Source organism: Oncorhynchus mykiss, unplaced genomic scaffold, assembly GCF_013265735.2.
Source record: "Oncorhynchus mykiss isolate Arlee unplaced genomic scaffold, USDA_OmykA_1.1 un_scaffold_279, whole genome shotgun sequence".
NCBI lineage: Eukaryota > Metazoa > Chordata > Actinopteri > Salmoniformes > Salmonidae > Oncorhynchus > Oncorhynchus mykiss.
Window position 1 is genome coordinate 131051 of NW_023493733.1, and position 25079 is coordinate 156129.

Sequence of the window (25079 nt, forward strand, 5' to 3'; positions counted from 1 at the left end):
TGTATACTCAGCTGTGTGAGCTGTATACTCAGCTGTGTGTGTGTGTGTGTGGCATATGCTCAGCTGTGTGTGCTGTATACTCACTTCTACACCTGCATTGCTTGCTGTTTGTGGTTTTAGGCTGGGTTTCTGTACAGCACTTTGATATATCAGCTGATGTACGAAGGGCTTAATAAATACATTTGATTTGATTTTGTGTGTGCTCTATACTCAGCTGTGTGTGTGGCGTATACTCAGCTATGTGTGTGGCGTATACTCAGCTGTGTGTGTGGCGTATACTCAGCTGTGTGTGTGTGTGTTTTCAGATGTCCAGCTCGCCGCTGTCCAAGAAGCGTCGCGTGTCAGACTCCGAGACGAAGACGGGATCTCACTGCTCCTCCTCTAACTCTGTCAGAACTGAACTGTCTCACACACCCACCAACGTACGTACACACACACACACTGCTCCTCTGTCTGTTTTCACTGATCTGTCTGGCAGTCGTGTGTGTGTGTGTGTGTGTGGGACTCACTCCTGTTGTTTTCCCCAGGGCATGGCTAAGAATGGCAATGATGCTGAGATCGACGAAGGCCTGTACTCCAGACAGCTGTAAGTACCGTATCTATAGCCCAATAACACAGTCAACCTGGGGGTACTTGGGAAGACTCGTGAGAGCATCCAGTAGAACTTGTGACGAGGTTGGATACTGAGACCAAAATAGTCTGACCGTTTGAGCTGGCAGTGCGACAACACATTTTTGATTGGTTGCGTTTTAGTTTCTTTTGGTTTGCAATTTTATTTAACATTTTTTTTATCATGATTTTATGTGCAATTGACCAGAAATATAGCAACTGTCTGAAGAGGAAACAGCTGCAGGGGACTCCCCCTGTGTGTGTGTGGGGTGTTAGTAGGACCTGTGGGATGTCTGAACACACTGACAGGCACCATTATTCAGTCTGCTGTCCACCACACACTGGGAGACAAAATCCACCTTTCAGCAGGACAGTAACCTAAAACACAAGGCCAAATCTACACTGGAGTTACTTACCAAGATGACATTGAATGTTCCCGAGTGGCCTAGTTAACAGTTTTTGACTTGAATCGGCTGGAAAATCTGTTGCGAGACTTGAAAATGTCTGTCTAGCAATGATCAGCAACCAGCTTGAGAACTTAAAATAATTTTAAAAAGAAAGCTTAGAGACGTACTCAGAAACACTCACAGCTTTAATCGCTGGCAAAGGTGACTCTAACGTATTGACTCATGGGGTTCAATATTTAACGTAATCGAGATATAGATTATTTTCCATTAAATTATTTCTGCAGATGTTTACATTCCCCCCCCCCCCCCCCCCCCACTGACATTAGAGTATTTTTTTTGTAGATCGCTTTCACATGATTTTGTAGAAATCCATTTTAATCCCACAATGCAACGGGAAGTGGAAACAGTCAAGGGGTGTACATACTTTCTGAATCCACTGTAGCATTAGACATGGGGAAAATGTGTAGAATTCCAGGAACTGTACTTAAAAATGGAAACATTTCTCTTCACCACCAGGATAGGCTCCTCTAATTTGTTTAAAAATAAAATAATAATCAGCCAGGCCGGGCACGCCCACCACCTAAGCCCCTTTGTCATCCAGGAAAAACCCTGGCCTGTATTCTCTCCTCCATTGCTACGTGTTGGGCCATGATGCTCTGAAACGCATGCAGAGCTCCAACGTCCTGGTCTCAGGGCTGAGAGGGCTGACGTAGTGTTATAGAGGTGTTATGTAGTCTTATAAAGCCTGTATTCTCTCCTCCATAGCTACGTGTTGGGCCATGATGCTATGAAGCGCATGCAGAGCTCCAACGTCCTGGTCTCAGGGCTGAGAGGGCTGGGCGTGGAGATCGCTAAGAACGTCATCCTGGGAGGAGTGAAGAGTGTTACCCTGCACGACCAGGGACAGGCTGAATGGAGAGACCTCTCCTCACAGGTACACTACGGGGCCTCTCTCTCCTCTCGTTCTGCATCCTCTCTCTCTCCTCTCGTTCTGCATCCTCTCTCTCTCCTCTCGTTCTGCATCCTCTCTCTCTCCTCTCGTTCTGCATCCTCTCTCTCTCCTCTCGTTCTGCATCCTCTCTCTCTCCTCTCGTTCTGCATCCTCTCTCTCTCCTCTCGTTCTGCGTGCGCGACTCAGTCCCAGTATGGGAGTGTTTTAATCACTGGCTATGTTGTCAGGTCCAGTCACATTGTTTGTTATTTAGCTCCATGTACATCCTGTTTGCAACCAGGAACTAAAGATATTCTGCAAAACAATGTGGCAAAGCAATTCACAAAGTGTTATGTTTGTGAAAAATACAACACAATACTGGTTGCCACTCTCCGTATTTTCAAGCATAATGGTGACTGCATCATGTTATGGGTATGCTTGCTTGTCTCCAGTTCTACCTGCGTGAGGAGGACCCATCTCTGTAGTAACGTTCTCTCTCTCTCTCCTGTCTCCAGTTCTACCTGCGTGAGGAGGACCCATCTCTGTAGTAACGTTCTCTCTCCTGTCTCCAGTTCTACCTGCATGAGGAGGACCCATCTCTGTAGTAACGTTCTCTCTCTCTCCTGTCTCCAGTTCTACCTGCGTGAGGAGGACCCATCTCTGTAGTAACGTTCTCTCTCTCCTGTCTCCAGTTCTACCTGCGTGAGGAGGACCCATCTCTGTAGTAATGTTCTCTCTCTCCTGTCTCCAGTTCTACCTGCGTGAGGAGGACCCATCTCTGTATTAACATTCTCTCTCTCCTGTCTCCAATTCTACCTGCGTGAGGATGACCCATCTCTGTAGTAACGTTCTCTCTCTCCTGTCTCCAGTTCTACCTGCGTGAGGAGGACCCATCTCTGTATTAACATTCTCTCTCTCCTGTCTCCAATTCTACCTGCGTGAGGATGACCCATCTCTGTAGTAACGTTCTCTCTCTCCTGTCTCCAGTTCTACCTGCGTGAGGAGGACCCATCTCTGTAGTAACGTTCTCTCTCCTGTCTCCAGTTCTACCTGCGTGAGGAGGACCCATCTCTGTAGTAACGTTCTCTCTCTCTCCTGTCTCCAGTTCTACCTGCGTGAGGAGGACCCATCTCCTGTAGTAACGTTCTCTCTCTCCTGTCTCCAGTTCTACCTGCGTGAGGAGGACCCATCTCTGTAGTAACGTTCTCTCTCCTGTCTCCAGTTCTACCTGCGTGAGGAGGACCCATCTCTGTAGTAACATTCTCCTGTCTCCAGTTCTACCTGCGTGAGGAGGACCCATCTCTGTAGTAACGTTCTCTCTCTCCTGTCTCCAGTTCTACCTGCGTGAGGAGGACCCATCTCTGTAGTAACGTTCTCTCTCTCTCCTGTCTCCAGTTCTACCTGCGTGAGGAGGACCCATCTCCTGTAGTAACGTTCTCTCTCTCCTGTCTCCAGTTCTACCTGCGTGAGGAGGACCTGGGGAAGAACAGGGCTGAGGTGTCTCGGATTCGCCTGGCTGAACTCAACAGCTATGTACCTGTTGTAGCCTACACTGGAGTCCTCATCGACGATTACCTGACTCAGTTCCAGGTAAAACTGTTACCCATCAACCCCCTTACCTAGTTAAAGTGGAACTGACAGCGTTTTAACTACCTTTCACATTCGAAATAATTAAATCAGTCAAAAATATACAATTCCCAGTTCATGCTACAAAACCAACTTAATAAGAGGTTTTTAAAAAATATGTTTTATTTGACTCAAAATTCCATGATGTTCAGTAAGTCATCGCTGGTAGAATAGATTCACCAATACATTTCTTGCTAGACCCTAAAATGTTTGCTGTCGGGTTGTAAATCCCAGCTGGTCTGGTACATGGTTTGCTGCCTCCACCCGTTTGGGTTACGGAGGAATGTAAACTAAGGCTGGGAATGTCAATAGAGTTAAACTAGCGAGGTCAAAGATCACGAGTCAGTCATAACGTGGCTAATAGGCTAGCATATCGTTATGTAGCTAATTATCAAGCTATAAACACAGAGCCTAATTTTTACCTAGGAGGACGCCGTCTCATTGGAAGAGTGGGTGAGTGACCAGCTTTTTGGTCACCCATCAAGTTAGCTAACTGGTCAAGTAATCATCTGGCCAAGTAGTGTCTTTTATTTCGACATGTAGCTTACCTAGCCAAACAATTAACCATAATCCCATAGAGTAGCTACAGTCCAGACGGATTGTCATAGCATGAAATGCTGTAGTATGAGTCTGCGGGTAGCTAAAGCCAACCAACTGGGTTCAATGGTAGCTAGCTAGCTAGATATAAAGTATGGAGAAGAGATGGAGCTGGAACCACTAAAATAATAACTGTGTATGCTGTAGTCTAGAGGAGGGATGTGGCAAATTGTCCATTTTTCTTAACCATTTAACCGGTCTAAATAAGTGCGTGTGTGCACGGGTGCAGTACCAGTCAAAAGTCTGGACACATCGACTCATTCCAGGGTTTTTCTCTATTTTTACTATTTTCTACATTGTAGAATAATAACGCTATGAAATGAGACATGGAATCATGTAGTAACCAAAAAAGTGTTTAACAAATCTAAATATATTTTATATTTGAGAATCTTCAAATAGACACCCTTTGCCTTGATGACAGCTTTGCACACTCTTGGCATTCTCTCAACCAGCTTCATGAGGTAGTCACATGGAATGCATTTCAATTAACAGGTGTGCCTTGTTAAAAGTTACTTTGTGGAATTTCTTTCCTTAATGCGTTTGAGCCAATCAGTTGTGTTGTGACAAGGTAGGGGTGGTATACAGAAGATAGCCCTTTTTGGTAAAATACCAAGTCCATATTATGGCAAGAACAGCTCAAATAAGCAAAGAGAAACGACAGTCCATCATTACTTTAAGACATGAAGGTCAGTCAATATGGAAAATTAAGAACTTTGAACGTTTTTTTTCAAGTGCAGTCGCAAAAACCATCAAGCGCTATGATGAAACTGGCTCTCATGAGGACCGCCACAGGAAAGGAAGACCCTGAGTTACCTCTGCTGCAGAGGATAAGTTCATTAGAGTTACCAGCCTCAGAAATTGCAGCACAATTAAATGCTTCACGGAGTTCAAGTAACAGACACATCTCAACATCAACGGTTCAGAGGAGGCTGTGAATCAGGCCTTTGTGGTTGAATTGCTGCAAAGAAAACACTACTAAAGGACACCAATAAGAAGAGACTTGCTTGGGCCAAGAAACACGAGCAATGGACATTAGACCGGTGGAAATTTGTCCTTTGGTCTGATGAGTCCAATTTGGAGATTTTTAGTTCCAGCCGCTGTGTCTTTGAGACGCGGTGTGGGTGAACGGATGATCTCTGCATGTGTTTCCCCCACCGTGAAGCATGGAGGAGGAGGTGTTATGGTGTGGAGGTACTTTGCTGGTGACACTGGCAGTGATTTATTTAGAATTCTAGGCACACTTAACCGGCATGACTACCACAGAATTCTGCAGCGATATGCCATCCCATCTGGTTTGTGCTTAGTGGGACTCCCATTAGTTTTTCAACGGGACAATGACCCAACACACCTCCAGGCTGTGTAAGGGCTATTTGACCAAGGAGAGTGATGGAGTGTTGCATCAGATGACCTGGCCTCCACAATCACCTGACCCCTCAACCCAATTGAGATGGTTTGAGATGAGTTGGACCGCAGAGTGAAGGAAAAGCAGCCAACAAGTACTCAGCATATGTGGGATCTCCAATACTGTTGAATAAGCATTCCAGGTGATTCTGGTTGAGAGAATGCCTAGAGTGTGCAAAGCTTTCATCAAGGCAAAGGGTGACTACTTTGAAGAAACTCATATTTTGATTTGGTTTAACACTTTTTTTTGGTTACTACGTGATGCCATGTGTTATTTCATAGTTTTGATGTCTTCACTATTATTCTACAATGTAGAAAATAGTTTTTTTTTTAAATAAAGAAAAAAAATTATAATCATTGACTGGTGTTGTGTGATAAATAAAATGAAGTACAATTCCATGTGAATTCACAATGCCCGTTACTGACCTGCACGACCTCTACTGTACCTCAACTCCAACTATAAGGCTATTCCCTTCTCATTTAACCTCTCAAAGTGTTCCTGTACAGGACTTCGCTGCCGGCGCTTGCCTTCCTCTGCTGTTTGTCCAACTGTTAACGGTGAAGAGACAATTTCTGAGTGTCAAGATTAGATTCCGCTAAGAATCAACTCCTCTAAGATTCAGTAATTTTTGGGGAATGGGAGAACAGTGATTTTAGTTACTTCCAAGAACACACAAACGCATCCTTCATCGCGAGGGACTTAGAGCGAGGCGAGGGGAAACGGTATTGGCAGGTCGGCCACCAGGCTGACAGTCAAGAACCGTGCGCTAGGCCTGTCAATCTCTTGCAACTTTAGAAAAGCAGGGCCCATCACCATTTGAATAGGCTTAAGATATTCTACACGCGACAGACTGAACACACCGTCCATCATTAGGGAAGAGCAGGGGCACAGTCATTAGTTCCTTTTAATGTCGTGTACTATAGCGCGTGTAATAACGCGTCTCTGTGTTGTAGGTTGTGGTCCTGACCAACTCCCCTCTAGAAGAGCAGCAGCGTGTCGGAGACTTCTGTCACAGTAACGGCATCAAGCTGGTGATCGCTGACACACGGGGACTCTTCGGACAGCTCTTCTGCGACTTCGGAGAGGAGATGCTGGTGATCGATACCAACGGAGAGCAGCCTCTCTCTGCTATGATCTCCATGATCACCAAGGTTAGTGCCCTAGATCCCTACGCCCTAGATCCTACTGCTGTCATCACCCAAGCTGGTATCCTACTAGATAGATCATATCTGGTTGGTGTACACGTATCTGATTACCACTCATCTAGGTTTTCTATGTTGTGCTGACTCATACCTGCTTCAGAGTAGTTTGTCTTTGTAGGGGACATTTTGTGCCTATCAAATCCCCCTCTCTTCTCTTGTCGGTGTAAGACACCCCTAGTCATCTCAATCTCTCGTGTGTGTGTGTAGGACGCTTCAGGCGTGGTGACGTGTCTAGACGAGGCTCGCCACGGGTTTGAAAGCGGAGACTTCGTGACCTTCACCGAGGTCCAGGGCATGACGGAGCTCAACGGCTGCCAGCCAGTAGAAATCAAGACCCTGGGTAAGTCCTATTTTATACGGCTGCCAGCCAGTAGAAATCAAGACCCTGGGTAAGTCCTATTTTATACGGCTGCCAGCCAGTAGAAATCAAGACCCTGGGTGAGTCCTATTTTATACGGCTGCCAGCCAGTAGAAATCAAGACCCTGGGTGAGTCCTATTTTATACGGCTGCCAGCCAGTAGAAATCAAGACCCTGGGTGAGTCCTATTTTATACGGCTGCCAGCCAGTAGAAATCAAGACCCTGGGTGAGTCCTATTTTATACGGCTGCCAGCCAGTAGAAATCAAGACCCTGGGTGAGTCTTATTTTATACGGCTGCCAGCCAGTAGAAATCAAGACCCTGGGTGAGTCCTATTTTATACGGCTGCCAGCCAGTAGAAATCAAGACCCTGGGTGAGTCCTATTTTATACGGCTGCCAGCCAGTAGAAATCAAGACCCTGGGTGAGTCCTATTTTATACGGCTGCCAGCCAGTAGAAATCAAGACCCTGGGTGAGTCCTATTTTATATGACATATTTTAACATTACAATTTAACACAAACATTTTGGTTAATACAATATGTAAGTCAGTCCTCTTTCTCTAATGAAGGGATGATGATGCAATCATTGCAAGGAAGGAAATCTGATTTCATTGGTCCCCAACACGCGGCTGTCCTTTAGTTGGTCCCCAACACGCGGCTGTCCTTTAGTTGGTCCCCAACACGCGGCTGTCCTTTAGTTGGTCCCCAACACGCGGCTGGCTGTCCTTTAGTTGGTCCTCAACACGCGGCTGTCCTTTAGTTGGTCCCCAACACGCGGCTGGCTGTCCTTTAGTTGGTCCTCAACACGCGGCTGTCCTTTAGTTGGTCCCCAACACGCGGCTGGCTGTCCTTTAGTTGGTCCTCAACACGCGGCTGTCCTTTAGTTGGTCCCCAACACGCGGCTGTCCTTTAGTTGGTCCCCAACACGCGGCTGTCCTTTAGTTGGTCCCCAACACGCGGCTGGCTGTCCTTTAGTTGGTCCTCAACACGCGGCTGTCCTTTAGTTGGTCCCCAACACGCGGCTGGCTGTCCTTTAGTTGGTCCTCAACACGCGGCTGTCCTTTAGTTGGTCCCCAACACGCGGCTGTCCTTTAGTTGGTCCCCAACACGCGGCTGTCCTTTAGTTGGTCCCCAACACGCGGCTGTCCTTTAGTTGGTCCCCAACACGCGGCTGTCCTTTAGTTGGTCCCCAACACGCGGCTGTCCTTTAGTTGGTCCCCAACACGCGGCTGTCCTTTAGTTGGTCCCCAACACGCGGCTGTCCTTTAGTTGGTCCCCAACACGCGGCTGTCCTTTAGTTGGTCCCCAACACGCGGCTGTCCTTTAGTTGGTCCCCAACACGCGGCTGTCCTTTAGTTGGTCCCCAACACGCGGCTGTCCTTTAGTTGGTCCCCAACACGCGGCTGTCCTTTAGTTGGTCCCCAACACGCGGCTGTCCTTAAGTTTGTCCCCAACACGCGGCTGTCCTTTAGTTGGTCCCCAACACGCGGCTGGCTGTCCTTTAGTTGGTCCTCAACACGCGGCTGTCCTTTAGTTGGTCCCCAACACGCGGCTGTCCTTTAGTTGGTCCCCAACACGCGGCTGTCCTTTAGTTGGTCCCCAACACGCGGCTGTCCTTTTAGTACCTTTCGTTCAGTATAGTGGAGTTAGCTGAGAGTTTGCCTGCTGCACCAGAGCGATTTAAATCTGAAGCGTGCGTTGCCATTGAATCTTTCCCGGCTGAAAGGTGACCCACTTTCGTATGACCGTTTAACCCGAGTTGAACTCGGATGGCCAAAGTTACCTCGCAAACTACTCAAACCTGCTTCCCAGGATACCCTTCAGTTTGTGTCGTCGTGGGCTGCTGCCACGGTCACCGGGAACCGGGCTGCTGCCGCGGTCACCGGGAACCGGGCTGCTGCCGCGGTCACCGGGAACCGGGCTGCATCTTCTAAAGGCATTCTCTTCCATTCATCCATCTCTCCGTCCCTCTCTCCGTCCAGGCCCCTACACCTTCAGTATCTGTGACACCACAGGTTTCGGCGACTACGTCAGGGGGGGCATCGTCTCTCAGGTCAAGATGCCCCAGAAGGTGGTCTTCGTAAGTACCTCCACATTGTCTTCATGTCATGGTGTCGATGGCCAGGTACTTCGTGGATCATTTTTGAACATGTGGTGGTTCTCATTAGAACATTTTTTTTTTGTCTGCGTTTACACAAGCAGTCCAATTCTGATCATTTTCCCTTATTATGTACAAGAGTTGATCTGATTGGTCAAAAGACCAAGTGTTAGTGTTAAAAAAATAATACGAACAGAGTAGGGCAACACAGCCTCTGTTACTGGGACTCTTGTAATTTCCCATCTGAATGCATATGGCTTCTTCACAAGTAGTTATCCTGTCAACTACTAGCCAGACGCTGCTCTTCCTCTGGCTCTTATCCCTGTCGTTCTCTCCTCCCCCCTCTCTGTAGAAACCCCTGACTGCGTCCATGGCAGAGCCAGAGTTTGTGCTGACAGACTTTGCTAAGTTTGAGCGACCAGGACAGCTTCACCTGGGCTTCCAGGCTCTACACAGCTACCAGAGGAAACACAGCAGGCTGCCCAAGCCCTGGTGCCAGGTACACACACACACACACACACACACACACCCCTGTACCTGGGCTTCCAGGTTCTACACAGCTACCAGAGGAAACAGCAGGCTGCCCAAACATCGGTGCGTCAGGCTTAGTAACTTCTTATGCTTTATTTTTTTCCCTTGTGTGGAAAAAAACGCAGACTTCTGCATTAATGCGGCCCGTAAGTTTAACCTGTTAGTTATCTAAGTGTCTGAATTAACAAGGTGACTGGGCGTCCTAGTGTGTTGGCTGTCTGCCGCGTTTGAGAAGGTTGGCTGTCTGCCGCGTTTGGGAAGGTTGGCTGTCTGCCGCGTTTGGGAAGGTTGGCTGTCTGCCGCGTTTGGGAAGTCAAAGCCCTTTGGATGAGTTCCCTGTACAGATGCCAATATCTTGATTTCTTTGCACACACACACAGCATGTACACATGCTGCTCCAGAGACAGTACTGTTCATTTCATATTTTATTTGTCACATACACATGGTTAGCAGATGTTAATGTGAGTGTAGCGAAATGCTTGTGCTTCTAGTTCTGACAATGCAGTAATATCTAACAAGTAAACTAACCTAACAATTTCACAACTACTGTCTTATACACACAAGTGTAAAGGAATGAAAGAATATGTACATAAGGATATATGAATGAGTGATGGTACAGAGCAGCATAGGCAAGATGCAGTAGATGGTATCGAGTACAGTATATACATATGAGATGAGTAATGTAGGGTATGTAAACATAAAGTGGCATAGTTTAAAGTGACTAGTGATACATGTATTACATCTAATTATTAAAGTGGCTAGAGATTTGAGTCTGTGTGTTGGTAGCAGCCCCTCACTGTGATGGCTGTTAGGTTTGAGTCTGTGTGTTAGCAGCAGCCCCTCACTGTGATGGCTGTTAGATTTGAGTCTGTGTGTTGGCAGCAGCCCCTCACTGTGATGGCTGTTAGATTTGAGTCTGTGTGTTGGCAGCAGCCCCTCACTGTGATGGCTGTTAGATTTGAGTCTGTGTGTTGGCAGCAGCCCCTCACTGTGATGGCTGTTAGATTTGAGTCTCTGTGTTGGCAGCAGCCCCTCACTGTGATGGCTGTTAGATTTGAGTCTGTGTGTTGGCAGCAGCCCCTCACTGTGATGGCTGTTTAGATTTGAGTCTGTGTGTTGGCAGCAGCCCCTCACTGTGATGACTGTTAGATTTGAGTCTGTGTGTTGGCAGCAGCCCCTCACTGTGATGGCTGTTAGATTTGAGTCTGTGTGTTGGCAGCAGCCCCTCACTGTGATGGCTGTTAGATTTGAGTCTGTGTGTTGGCAGCAGCCCCTCACTGTGATGGCTGTTAGATTTGAGTCTGTGTGTTGGCAGCAGCCCCTCAATGTGATGACTGTTAGATTTGAGTCTGTGTGTTGGCAGCAGCCCCTCAATGTGATGGCTGTTAGGTTTGAGTCTGTGTGTTAGCAGCAGCCCCTCACTGTGATGGCTGTTAGATTTGAGTCTGTGTGTTGGCAGCAGCCCCTCACTGTGATGGCTGTTAGATTTGAGTCTGTGTGTTGGCAGCAGCCCCTCACTGTGATGGCTGTTAGATTTGAGTCTGTGTGTTGGCAGCAGCCCCTCACTGTGATGGCTGTTTAGATTTGAGTCTGTGTGTTGGCAGCAGCCCCTCACTGTGATGACTGTTAGATTTGAGTCTGTGTGTTGGCAGCAGCCCCTCACTGTGATGGCTGTTAGATTTGAGTCTGTGTGTTGGCAGCAGCCCCTCACTGTGATGGCTGTTAGATTTGAGTCTGTGTGTTGGCAGCAGCCCCTCACTGTGATGGCTGTTAGATTTGAGTCTGTGTGTTGGCAGCAGCCCCTCAATGTGATGACTGTTAGATTTGAGTCTGTGTGTTGGCAGCAGCCCCTCAATGTGATGGCTGTTAGGTTTGAGTCTGTGTGTTAGCAGCAGCCCCTCACTGTGATGGCTGTTAGATTTGAGTCTGTGTGTTGGCAGCAGCCCCTCACTGTGATGGCTGTTAGATTTGAGTCTGTGTGTTGGCAGCAGCCCCTCACTGTGATGGCTGTTAGGTTTGAGTCTGTGTGTTGGCAGCAGCCCCTCACTGTGATGGCTGTTAGATTTGAGTCTGTGTGTTGGCAGCAGCCCCTCACTGTGATGGCTGTTAGATTTGAGTCTGTGTTGGCAGCAGCCCCTCACTGTGATGGCTGTTAGATTTGAGTCTGTGTGTTGGCAGCAGCCCCTCACTGTGATGGCTGTTAGATTTGAGTCTGTGTGTTGGCAGCAGCCCCTCACTGTGATGGCTGTTAGGTTTTTCGTTAGCTCCTACCTATTTATGTATGACTGAGTTGAACTGCCTGTCTTGCCAATTTGTATATTTTTTCTGTTTGTGCACGTTAGCGTATTTAGCTAGCAGCCTCCATGTACATTTGCTGTTACTTATGCAAATGTTATCTTTCTGGTAATAGACACCCAATGGGCTTTTTGTGTGTTTTCTGGCACCCCCTTGTGTACGAAGCCGGTAATACTGTAAATCCAAGGACGATAGAAGGAATGGCGATATGTAAATCTGGTTAGCGCTCAACCCTACCTGACACACACTGATAATCCCATTCATTTCCATTGGACTGGTTATTTGTGGGAAAACTCATGCAGGATCTTGTGACTGAGTAAATATGTTCAGCTTATTTTCTATTTCCCTAGTGTGTTTTAGCTTCTTTATTCTAGTTATTTAGTAGCACCCACTAGCTTTTTAGCTGCCATTCAAAAAGTTTGAGTGCTTTTAATGTACTGCTTTTCTGTGTGTTCCAGGCTGATGGAGAGGAGTTGGTGTCCCTGGCTAAAGAGGTTAACTCCGGACAGACGGGGTCAGCCAAAGTGGACGAGCTGGATGACAAACTCATTAAGAAACTGGCCTTTGTCTCCGCCGGCGACCTGGCACCACTCAACGCTTTCATTGGTGGACTGGCCGCACAGGAAGTTCTGAAGGTAAGGAGCCGCTCACTTCCGGTCAGAACTGTTTCTGCTCTCTGTGTTCCTACTGTTCTTTATGTTGTCAGACACCTTGTTACTGTGGGGGAGAGAATCATGTTTGGTTTATTTCACATTTACTTAACCAGGTAGGCCAGTTGAACAAGTTCTCATTTACTTAACCAGGTAGGCCAGTTGAACAAGTTCTCATTTATTTAACCAGGTAGGCCAGTTGAACAAGTTCTCATTTATTTAACCAGGTAGGCCAGTTGAACAAGTTCTCATTTATTTAACCAGGTAGGCCAGTTGAACAAGTTCTCATTTATTTAACCAGGTAGGCCAGTTGAACAAGTTCTCATTTATTTAACCAGGCAGGCCAGTTGAACAAGTTCTCATTTATTTAACCAGGTAGGCCAGTTGAACAAGTTCTCATTTATTTAACCAGGTAGGCCAGTTGAACAAGTTCTCATTTATTTAACCAGGTAGGCCAGTTGAACAAGTTCTCATTTATTTAACCAGGTAGGCCAGTTGAACAAGTTCTCATTTATTTAACCAGGTAGGCCAGTTGAACAAGTTCTCATTTACTTAACCAGGTAGGCCAGTTGAACAAGTTCTCATTTATTTAACCAGGTAGGCCAGTTGAACAAGTTCTCATTTATTTAACCAGGCAGGCCAGTTGAACAAGTTCTCATTTATTTAACCAGGTAGGCCAGTTGAACAAGTTCTCATTTATTTAACCAGGTAGGCCAGTTGAACAAGTTCTCATTTACTTAACCAGGTAGGCCAGTTGAACAAGTTCTCATTTATTTAACCAGGTAGGCCAGTTGAACAAGTTCTCATTTATTTAACCAGGTAGGCCAGTTGAACAAGTTCTCATTTACTTAACCAGGTAGGCCAGTTGAACAAGTTCTCATTTATTTAACCAGGTAGGCCAGTTGAACAAGTTCTCATTTACTTAACCAGGCAGGCCAGTTGAGAACAAGTTATATGTACATGTAGGTAGAGTTATTAAAGTGACTATACATAGATAATAACAGAGTAGCAGCAGCGTAGAAGAGGGGGGTGGGGTTCAAATAGTCTGTGTAGCCATTTGATCAGCTGTTCAGGAGTCTTATGGCTTGGGAGTAGAAGCTGTTTTAGAAGCCTCTTGGACCTAGACTTAGCGCTCTGATACCGCTTGCCGTGCGGTACCGGAGAGAACAGTCTCACTGTTGGCTGGAGTCTTTGATCATTTTTAGGGCACCACCTGGTATAGAGGTCCTGTATGGCAGGAAGCTTGGCCCCAGTGATGTACTGGGCTGTTCGCACTACCCTCTGTAGTGCCTTGCGGTCAGAGGCTGAGTAGTTGCCAAACCAGGAAGTGATGCAACCAGTGCAACCATGCTCTCGATGGTGCATCTGTAGAACCTTTTGAGGATCTGAGGACCCATGACAAATCTTTTCAGTCTCCTGAAGGGGAATAGGTTTTGTCGTGCCCTCTTCACGACTGTCTTGGTGTGTTTGGACCATGCTAGTTTGTTGATGTGGACAACAAGGAACTTGAAGCTCTCAACCTGCTTCCACTACAGCCCTGTCGATGAGAATGGGGGCGTTCTCGGTCCTCCTTTTCCTGTAGTCCACAATCATCTCCTTTGTTTTGATCACATTGAGGGAGAGGTTGTTGTCCTGGCACCACACTGTCAGGTCTCTGACCTCCTCCCTATAGGCCATCTCATCGTTGTCGGTGATCAGGCCTACCACTGTTGTGTCATCAGCAAACTTAATGATGGTGTTGGAGTCATGCCTGGCCACTCAATCATGGGTGAACAGGGAGTACAGGAGGGGTCTGAGCACGCACCCCTGAGGGGCCCCTGTGTTGAGGATCAGCGTGGCGCATGTGGTGTTACCTACCCTCACCACCTGGGGGCGGCCCGTCAGGAAGTCCAGGATCCAGTTGCAGAGGGAGGTGTTTAGTTCCGGGATCCAGTTGCAGAGGGAGGTGTTTAGTTCCAGGATCCAGTTGCAGAGGGAGGTGTTTAGTCCCAGGATCCAGTTGCAGAGGGAGGTGTTTAGTCCCAGGGTCCTTAGCTTATTGATGAGCTTTGAGGGCACTATGGTGTTGAACGCTGAGCTGTAGTCAATGAATAGCATTCTCGCATAGCTGTTCAATATGTGTTATTTGCCTCAAAACTAGCATGAAAGTAGTTTAGCTCGTCTGGTAGGCTCGTGTCACTGGGCAGCCGTACTGTCTGGAGTCATCCTATCTAACTAGCCTGACTAAGGATGCTGCAGAGCTGTCTGACTAAACTATGTATTATCTCTACCACCTCACGTTATCTCTGTTCTTCCTGTACTTTACTGTCTCTAGTCCTCCTATTTAGCTAGCCTGACTAAGGATGCTGCAGAGCTGTCTGACTAAACTATGTATTATCTCTACCACCTCACGTTATCTCTGTTCTTCCTGTACTTTACTGTCTCTAGTCATTCTATTTAACTAGCCTGACTAAGGATGCTGCAGAGCTGTCTGACTAAACTATCTCTACCACCTCACGTTATCTCTGTTCTCCCCGTACTTTACTGTCTCTAGTCATCCTATCTAACTAGCCTGACTAAGGATGCTGCAGAGCTGTCTGACTAAACTATGTATTATCTCTACCACCTCACGTTATCTCTGTTCTCTGTAGCAGGTGTAAACGTGTATCCGTTCAGAGATATTCCTCATGTGGTCTGTGTGTATCTAACCGACAGTAGCAGGTGTAAACGTGTGTATGTCCAGATTGTCTGTATATAATGACGAGATGCTCATGTCTCTAACAATGGAAGTCGTTGTCCCAAAGCCAGGACGTTAGGCGACAAGCTGAGATCCAAAATAATCCCAAAGAAACTCATTGATCTTATTTTGGACAGATTCTGATCAGTCTCAGAGCTGGAAAAAGTCCATTGTAGTTCATTACCATGTTTGTGCGCTGAATATTTGCTTAATGAGAACTACAACTCCCTACAGGGAAGTTCATGCCCATAATGCAGTGGCTGTACAGTATTATAACTGTGTGTGTGTCCTAGGCGTGTACAGGGAAGTTCATGCCCATAATGCAGTGGCTGTATTTTGATGCTCTGGAGTGTCTGTCTGAGGAAGAGGGAGGAGCCATGCTCACTGAGGAGGACTGTGCCCCTGTGAGTATACCCCACACACACACCTACCCCACATACCCACATACACACCTACCCCACACACTAGCTGGTTGGGTCGTGATTATCATATGCGTAAATATTTAGTTCTGTTGTGTCTTGTATGACACACCTTTTTTTTAATTAACGATATGATTTATTTATCACACTAACACAACCCACTCACTCACTCACACACACACATCCAGACCCTGCAGATACAGAACACATGTTGTTTATGAAGTATAAAACCCCTCCCTCTCTAAACCCCCCCCGCCCCCCAGAGGAACAGCCGTTATGACGGCCAGATCGCTGTGTTTGGCTCCCAGCTGCAAGAGGAGTTGGCTAAACAACGTTACTTCCTGGTTGGGGCTGGCGCTATTGGCTGTGAGCTGCTGAAGAACTTTGCCATGATTGGATTGGCCAGCGGGGAGGGTGAGGTCATTGTGACGGACATGGACACCATAGAGAAATCCAACCTCAACAGACAGTTCCTCTTCAGGTGAGAGAGGAGGAGGAGGAGGAGGAGACTAGTACCATGAGGAGGTTTTATATAATGTGTGAAAAGCCCATCTCTTTTATCTTGGCCTTCAGTCAGTGTTTTGACTGTTATGGACATTGTATGTGTTCCTAATGACACCCTGTTTACTTTATAGTGCCCTACTACTGATCTGGGGTCATTTCATAGTGCCCTATACAGGGAGGACGATACCATGTAATTATTCATCTTTAGTCACTTATTTTGTAAAGTGTTGCGTGTTTAAATGGTTGTGTTTTGGTTTGTATTCAGGCCGTGGGACGTGACGAAGATGAAGAGCGAGACGGCGGCGGCGGCGGTAAAGCAGATGAACCCGTCCATCCGGATCACGGGACACCAGAACCGCGTCGGGCCCGACACCGAGCGAGTCTACGATGACGACTTCTTCGAGAGCCTCCACGGAGTCGCCAACGCTCTGGACAACGTTGACGCACGTAAGACGCGCCCTAAAGACTTCCTGTTTCCCATTTGTTGCTGTGTGTAACGTACGGAGGTAGAACATAGACTTCCTGTTCCCATTTGTTGCTGTGTGTAACGTACGGAGGTAGAACATAGACTTCCTGTTCCCATTTGTTGCTGTGTGTAACGTACGGAGGTAGAACAAAGACGGCCTGTTTCTTCAGGACCAGTTGTTGCCACACATGGTAAAACAGGGTGATATATTTCTGGGGGTTTACATGATTAAACAGGGTGATATATTTCTGGGGGTTTACATGATTAAACAGGGTGATATATTTCTGGGGGTTTACATGATTATACAGGGTGAGATATATATATATATATTTCTGGGGTTTACATGGTAAAACAGGGTGATATATTTCTGGGGGTTTACATGGTAAAACAGGGTGATATATTTCTGGGGGTTTACATGATTAAACAGGGTGATATATTTCTGGGGTTTACATGATTAAACAGGGTGAGATATATATATATATATATTTCTGGGGTTTACATGGTAAAACAGAGTGAAATATTTCTGGGGGTTTACATGATTAAACAGGGTGAGATATATATATATTTCTGGGGTTTACATGGTAAAACAGGGTGATATATTTCTGGGGTTTACATGGTAAAACAGGGTGATATATTTCTGGGGGTTTACATGATTAAACAGGGTGAGATATATATATATATTTCTGGCATTTACATGGTAAAACAGGGTGATATATTTCTGGGGTTTACATGATTAAACAGGGTGAGATATATATTCCTGGGGTTTACATGGTAAAACAGGGTGATATATTTCTGGGGTTTACATGGTAAAACAGGGTGATATATTTCTGGGGTTTACATGGTAAAACAGGGTGATATATTTCTGGGGTTTACATGGTAAAACAGGGTGATATATTTCTGGGGTTTACATGGTAAAACAGGGTGATATATTTCTGGGGTTTACATGGTAAAACAGGGTGATATATTTCTGGGGTTTACATGGTAAAACAGGGTGATATATTTCTGGGGTTTACATGATTAAACAGGGTGATATATTTCTGGGGTTTACATGATTGATGGGGCAGGCGACAAGCTGAGGTCCAAAAAAAACACAGAGAAACTCATTGGACTTATTGTTGACACATGTTGGCGACAGTGAAACCTCTCGCTTTGCCTCTTTCTCCCAAGCCCCTCCTCCTACAACTCACAACAGCAAAGATGAGAGCTCATTTCCTCTCTGAAAACAAGCCGTTTCAACTCCCTATGTGCTGTAACAGAGGATAAATGCATCCTGTTTGTCTTAACTACTCAAATTGCGTGCTGAACAGACCATACTAAAACGTGTGTGTGTGTGTGAACATAGGTTCTGGGAAATGAATGTTCAGTCTGTTACGCGCATCGTTACAGTACCACATACTGCTAGCAGCATTTTATCCAAAGGCCGTTATACTAGCTGTCTAGTCCGTGTTTTAGCTACTCACCGGGACGTGGGCTTGAGAGAGTGTTCATGTATGGAACGCCGTTTGGGTCTTTTTAATAAGCGTTTTAATTCGACACGTCAAATAACACAATTCTATTATAGAATGTTGTGTGTGTGATGAATTAACACGTGCAAGACAAGCGCCGCTACTACTATCAGTAGCACTGTCAAAGCTGTACAAAAAAGTCTGCAAACAAGCACACACCGGCCACGAACGATGTGTTTACAGTACCGCAATGGTAATAAAGCATTATTTGTTTGACCGCAACTTCTGGGGTAGCTGGCTTTAGCTTGGCTGCTAGCTTTAGCTTGGTTGCTAGCTTTAGCTTGGTTGCTAGCTTTAGCTTGGTTGCTAGCTTTAGCTTGGTTGCTAGCTTTAGCTTGGTTGCTAGCTTTAGCTTGGTTGCTAGCTTTAGCTTGGTTGCTAGCTTTAGCTTGGTTGCTAGCTTTAGCTTGGTTGCTGGCTTTAGCTTGGTTGCTGGCTTTAGCTTGGTTGCTAGATAGCACCAATACAACCAGCCTGAAAACAATGACCAGTAGAAACTGCAGTCATTTTCATTATTCTTAGCAATGATTTAGGAATCCTTGTGAGTAAGTATTAGCTAGGTTGCCACCTGTTGTTCACCTATTGAAATTGAACTTCAGTTCATTAAAATAAATTGTTAGCCAGCTACTTAACCCTGTTGCCCAAAGCTAACATAAGCAGCCAGCTAGCTTCATCTGGCTAGTGAGGCTCGACTGGACCGGGTAATGTGTTGTGAAGCTAGACACAATAAGAATTAGGCACAATAGTGGAATTTGTGGTTTGCCGTCCAAATAAAATACCTCTTTGAAAGTGACGCGAAAGGTTACAATTGGTGGAATCGTGCCATATTTAGACTAGATAATGTCAAACAAGGTTGGAATGTGAAGCATTGAAATGGGGTATCAGTCTACCCAAGATATGCTTTCCCAATGTCCTCATCAGGTATCTGACTCCAAAACATCCACACAGTATTGTTTTTCCTTGGGGATAGTTTTCAATACACATCGGTTGACAATAAATGTGGCTCAATTCAATTCAGTTGTTTCAGGGTCCTGTAATGTTCTCTGGGTGTCACTGAGTAGACTGATGCCCCATGTTTTTATCCACAATCCATAGGTAAGGCTGTACAGTGAATTAAGGATGCCCCCCAATGCAATTCTAAAGTCTAATACATCCAGTGTGATTTCAACAGATTTTTGTCAAATTAATCTCTTGTTTTTTTTTTCTATAACATTCCAACCTCGTTTAGCATGATCTATTTAATTATGGGAATATTATATTTCTATTCATTTGCATCACTGTCAATTACATACTTTTATTTTGAAGGCTAACCAGCAAAGGCCACTATTGTGGCTAATCCTTATTGTGGCTAGCTTCACATAGATGGGCCTGACCACCATTAATCAAATAAGAACTAAGGTTATTTTAGATGATGACACCTAGCTATAGCTAGCTAACTATAGCTACTGAAACAGATGTTGTTTTGCTGTGTTTTTGGGGAAGCACATTGTTTGTCTCCATGAGCTAGCTAGCTTTTTTAAAATGACCAGCACTGTAGGTGAGCGAGACAACTTTACCAGCGTCATAGCAGACGTATTGATGAATCGTTGTGACATATGAAATACGAGTGACGCTGTAATCAATGTGTAATAACTACGTAAAAAAATGACCTGTAACTTCTTCTTTAAGAGGCTCCTCTGTCCTCCACTCGTTACCTGTATTAATGGCACCTGTTTGAACTTGTTATCAGTATAGCAGACGTATCGATGAATCCCTGAAATACGAGTGACGCTGTAATCAATGTGTAATAACTACATAAAAAAAATGACCTGTAACTTCTTCTTTAAGAGGCTCCTCTGTCCTCCACTCGTTACCTGTATTAATGGCACCTGTTTGAACTTGTTATCAGTATAGCAGACGTATCGATGAATCCCTGAAATACGAGTGACGCTGTAATCAATGTGTAATAACTAAAACCTGTATGAACGCGTTAAATGTATTATGTGACGTCATATTCAGGTCCTGATTGGTCAACAAGCTTATTTTGACACGTCAAAGTGTTATTTTGATGTTTTATCTCTTTTTGACACGTAAAGACCCACACGGCGTTCCATATTAATGAGACCCGTGTTGATGTTCTATAGCCTAATGCCTGCTACGTTATTAGTGAATGTACATTATAACAACAACAAAAATGGGGAATTTTTATAAACATAATTAAAAGCCAGATCAGTGATTTATTTCAAATAAATCAGGTTCAACTATTTTTGATAAAATAATTCAATGATCAGTGTGTTTTATGGTTGTGGAAAGCTTATATTTGTCTTGAGCTTCACAAGCCCTGAATTTATTCAATTATTGCTGACTGTTTTAAATGCAGAGTTTATTTTTTTAATTGTACAACAAACCTTTTTTTAGAGAAAAAAAAAAAATATATATATATATCATGAATAGGACACATGTCAGATTTCCTTCTGCGTTACGGAGATTATTTGCCAAAATGTCTCATTTTTGAGTTGACTGATTGTACAGGGCCATACTTTTAGTTTGTCATATTCCTTCTCTCTCCTGTAGGTATGTATATGGACCGGAGGTGTGTCTACTACAGGAAGCCCCTGTTAGAGTCTGGGACTCTGGGTACCAAGGGAAACGTCCAGGTGGTCATCCCCTTCCTGACAGAGTCATACAGCTCCTCCCAGGACCCCCCGGAGAAGTCCATCCCCATCTGCACACTGAAGAACTTCCCCAACGCCATCGAACACACCCTGCAGGTAACACACACACACACTGCAGGTAACACACACACACACACACACACACACACACACACACACACTCCCTGCAGGTAACACGCATTCCCTGCAGGTAACACGCACTCCCTGCAGGTAACACGCACTCCCTGCAGGTAACACACACTCCCTGCAGGTAACACACACTCCCTGCAGGTAACACAATACAGGAGAAGAGTACTTGTCCATTGTCCCATAGCAGTTTGGGTTTGAGTGACTCAAGAGCAAAGCAGGCATATTTTCTAATCAGACCTGGGATTCAAACCGGCCACGCTCCATCCTTCTCTAACCTGGGGGACTAACGTCCTCTATATGCAGTGTGTGTGGTAACTCTCTCGTCTCTCTCTCTCCCTCGTCTCCAGTGGGCCCTGGGGGACTGACGTCCTCTATATGCAGTGTGTGTGGTAACTCTCTCGTCTCTCTCTCTCCCTCGTCTCCAGTGGGCCCTGGGGGACTAACGTCCTCTATATGCAGTGTGTGTGGTAACTCTCTCGTCTCTCTCTCTCCCTCGTCTCCAGTGGGCCCTGGGGGACTGACGTCCTCTATATGCAGTGTGTGTGGTAACTCTCTCTCTCTCTCCCTCGTCTCCAGTGGGCCCGTGATGAGTTTGAGGGTCTGTTTAAACAGCCTTCGGAGAATGCCATGCAGTACCTCACGTAAGTCTACCTGCTGTGGTTGTGTCGTGTGTTTGTGTTATCTACCTTTTTTAGTTTGAATGAAGGCGGATGTTATCTTCATGTCAAATCACTAGTTGACAACCCCATTGCCTTTTTTGGGGATCGATTGAGACATGAACAGTAGTTGCTCACGGTGATAATTATTCCGGTATTCTGTGTGGAGCCACCGCAAAGAGAAATGCATCAGTTATAAATACGGTTTTTCCAATGAACTCTCCGTCTCTCTGTGGCGTCTGAAACAATTTCTAAGTTGTCGTAGTCTCGTGGTTCTGATACTCGACCCAGATATGAGGTGTTGGAGGTCGTCTGGACCAGTTTAGTATCGGCTGTGTTGATGTTTCCTGACCTAGTGATGCTAAGTTCCTGGAGAGGACCCTGAAGCTGCCTGGAGCCCAGCCTCTAGAGGTGTTGGAGGCCGTCTATAAGAGCTTGGTGACGGACTGCCCTCACAGCTGGGCCGACTGTGTCATCTGGGCTCGCCACCACTGGCAGTGTCAGTACAGCAACAACATCTGTCAACTACTGCACAACTTCCCCCCAGAACAGGTACATGGAGCACTGTTACACACACACACACACACACACACACTGTTACACACACACACTGTTACACACACACACACACACTGTTACACACACACACACACTGTTACACACACACACTGTTACACACACACACACACACACACTGTTACACACACACACACACACTGTTACACACACTGTTACACACACACACACACACACACTGTTACACACACACACACACTGTTACACACACACACACACACACACACACACACTGTTACACACACACACTGTTACACACACACACACACACTGTTACACACACACACACACTGTTACACACACACACTGTTACACACACACACACACACACACTGTTACACACACTGTTACACACACACACACACACACACTGTTACACACACACACACACTGTTACACACACACACACACACACACACACACACACTGTTACACACACACACTGTTACACACACACACTGTTACACACACACACTGTTACACACACACACACACACTGTTACACACACACACACACTGTTACACACACACACACACTGTTACACACACACACACACTTACACACACACACACACTTACACACACACACACACACTGTTACACACACACACTGTTACACACACACACACACTGTTACACACACACACACACACACCGTTACACACACACACTGTTTGAATGTGGTTTTGTTGTACTGATATCAATGCTCTTCTCTCAGCTGACCAGCTCTGGCGCCCCCTTCTGGTCCGGTCCAAAGAGATGTCCTCACCCTCTAGAGTTCAGTACCAGCAACGTGAGTCCTTTACCCCGTGTCCGCCCTGTCCCCGTCTCCTCCCCCCCCTGTCCCCCCCCCCCCCTGTCCCCGTCTCTCTCCCCCGTCCCCGTTGTGTCCCCGTCTCCCCCCCCGTCCCCGTCTCTCCCCCCCCTGTCCCCGTCTCCCCCCCCCCCTGTCCCCGTCTCCCGTGTCCCCGTCTCTCCCCGTCTCCTGTCCCCGTCCCCCCTGTCCCCGTCTTCCCCCCTGTCCCTGGTTGGAGACCGTCTCCTCTCTCTCTCTCTCTCTAGCACCTCCATATGGACTATGTGATGTCAGGAGCCAACTTGTTTGCCCAGTCGTACGGCATGCAGGGCTCTACCGACCGTGTCGGCGTGGCTAAGATCCTGGACAGCCTATCGGTGCCCACCTTCGTCCCCAGGTCAGGGGTCAAGATCCACGTCTCCGACCAGGAGCTGCAGAGCGCTAACGCCAACGTCGGTGAGGATGGGATTGATTTTATTTGAAAAGGAAACGTCTAGGCTGCTCCAGACAATGGGGTCTAGTGATAGTCAACCTTCTACCTGTAGTGATGTATAAACACAATGAGGTCTAGTGATGTATAAACACAATGGGGTCTAGTGATGTATAAACACAATGGGGTCTAGTGATGTATAAACACAATGGGGTCTAGTGATGTATAAACACAATGGGGTCTAGTTATGTATAAACACAATGGGGTCTAGTTATGTATAAACACAATGGGGTCTAGTTATAGTGAACCTTCTCCGTGTAGGGATGTATAAACACAATGGGGTCTAGTGACAGTCAACCTTCTCCCTGTATGGATGCATAAACACAATGGGGTCTAGTGATGTATAAACACAATAGGGTCTATTGACAGTCAACCTTCTCCCTGTAGGGATGTATAAACACAATGGGGTCTAGTGATGTATAAACACAATAGGGTCTAGTGACAGTCAACCTTCTCTCTGTAGGGATGTATAAACACAATGGGGTCTAGTGATGTATAAACACAATGAGGTCTAGTGATGTATAAACACAATGGGGTCTAGTGATGTATAAACACAATGGGGTCTAGTGATGTATAAACACAATGGGGTCTAGTGATGTATAAACACAATGAGGTCTAGTGATGTATAAACACAATGGGGTCTAGTGATGTATAAACTCAATGGGGTCTAGTTATAGTGAACCTTCTCCCTGTAGGGATGTATAAACACAATGGGGTCTAGTGATGTGTAAACACAATGGGGTCTAGTGATGTATAAACACAATGGGGTCTAGTGATGTATAAACACAATGGTGTCTAGTGATGTATAAACACAATGGGGTCTAGTGATGTATAAACACAATGGGGTCTAGTGATGTATAAACACAATGGGGTCTAGTTATGTATAAACACAATGGGGTCTAGTTATGTATAAACACAATGGGGTCTAGTTATAGTGAACCTTCTCCGTGTAGGGATGTATAAACACAATGGGGTCTAGTGACAGTCAACCTTCTCCCTGTATGGATGCATAAACACAATGGGGTCTAGTGATGTATAAACACAATAGGGTCTATTGACAGTCAACCTTCTCCCTGTAGTGATGTATAAACACAATGGGGTCTAGTGATGTATAAACTCAATGGGGTCTAGTTATAGTGAACCTTCTCCCTGTAGGGATGTATAAACACAATGGGGTCTAGTGATGTATAAACACAATGGGGTCTAGTGATGTATAAACACAATGAGGTCTAGTGATGTATAAACACAATGGGGTCTAGTGACAGTCAACCGTCTCCCTGTAGGGATGCATAAACACAATGGGGTCTAGTGATGTATAAACACAATCGGGTCTATTGACAGTCAACCTTCTCCCTGTAGGGATGTATAAACACAATGGGGTCTAGTGATGTATAAACACAATAGGGTCTAGTGACAGTCAACCTTCTCCCTGTAGGGATGTATAAACACAATGGGGTCTAGT

The 25079-nt window shown here is 45.9% G+C and overlaps 1 protein-coding gene across 5 annotated transcripts in view; it reads left to right on the plus strand.

Moving 5' to 3' along the window:
- Nucleotides 1-25079, plus strand: part of LOC110531294 (ubiquitin-like modifier-activating enzyme 1) — a 53156-nt gene that overhangs the window by 10404 nt on the left and 17673 nt on the right. For all 5 annotated transcript variants that reach the window (XM_036973635.1, XM_036973638.1, XM_036973639.1 and 2 more), the window contains exons 2-18: nucleotides 306-422; nucleotides 528-586; nucleotides 1782-1950; nucleotides 3403-3537; nucleotides 6526-6723; nucleotides 6982-7114; nucleotides 9115-9212; nucleotides 9583-9729; nucleotides 12515-12691; nucleotides 15716-15826; nucleotides 16105-16322; nucleotides 16611-16792; nucleotides 20870-21066; nucleotides 21676-21740; nucleotides 22112-22307; nucleotides 23050-23124; nucleotides 23394-23583. In XM_036973635.1, the coding sequence (XP_036829530.1) occupies nucleotides 306-422; nucleotides 528-586; nucleotides 1782-1950; nucleotides 3403-3537; nucleotides 6526-6723; nucleotides 6982-7114; nucleotides 9115-9212; nucleotides 9583-9729; nucleotides 12515-12691; nucleotides 15716-15826; nucleotides 16105-16322; nucleotides 16611-16792; nucleotides 20870-21066; nucleotides 21676-21740; nucleotides 22112-22307; nucleotides 23050-23124; nucleotides 23394-23583 (2467 nt within the window). The remainder of the gene's footprint in view (nucleotides 1-305; nucleotides 423-527; nucleotides 587-1781; nucleotides 1951-3402; nucleotides 3538-6525; nucleotides 6724-6981; nucleotides 7115-9114; nucleotides 9213-9582; nucleotides 9730-12514; nucleotides 12692-15715; nucleotides 15827-16104; nucleotides 16323-16610; nucleotides 16793-20869; nucleotides 21067-21675; nucleotides 21741-22111; nucleotides 22308-23049; nucleotides 23125-23393; nucleotides 23584-25079) is intronic.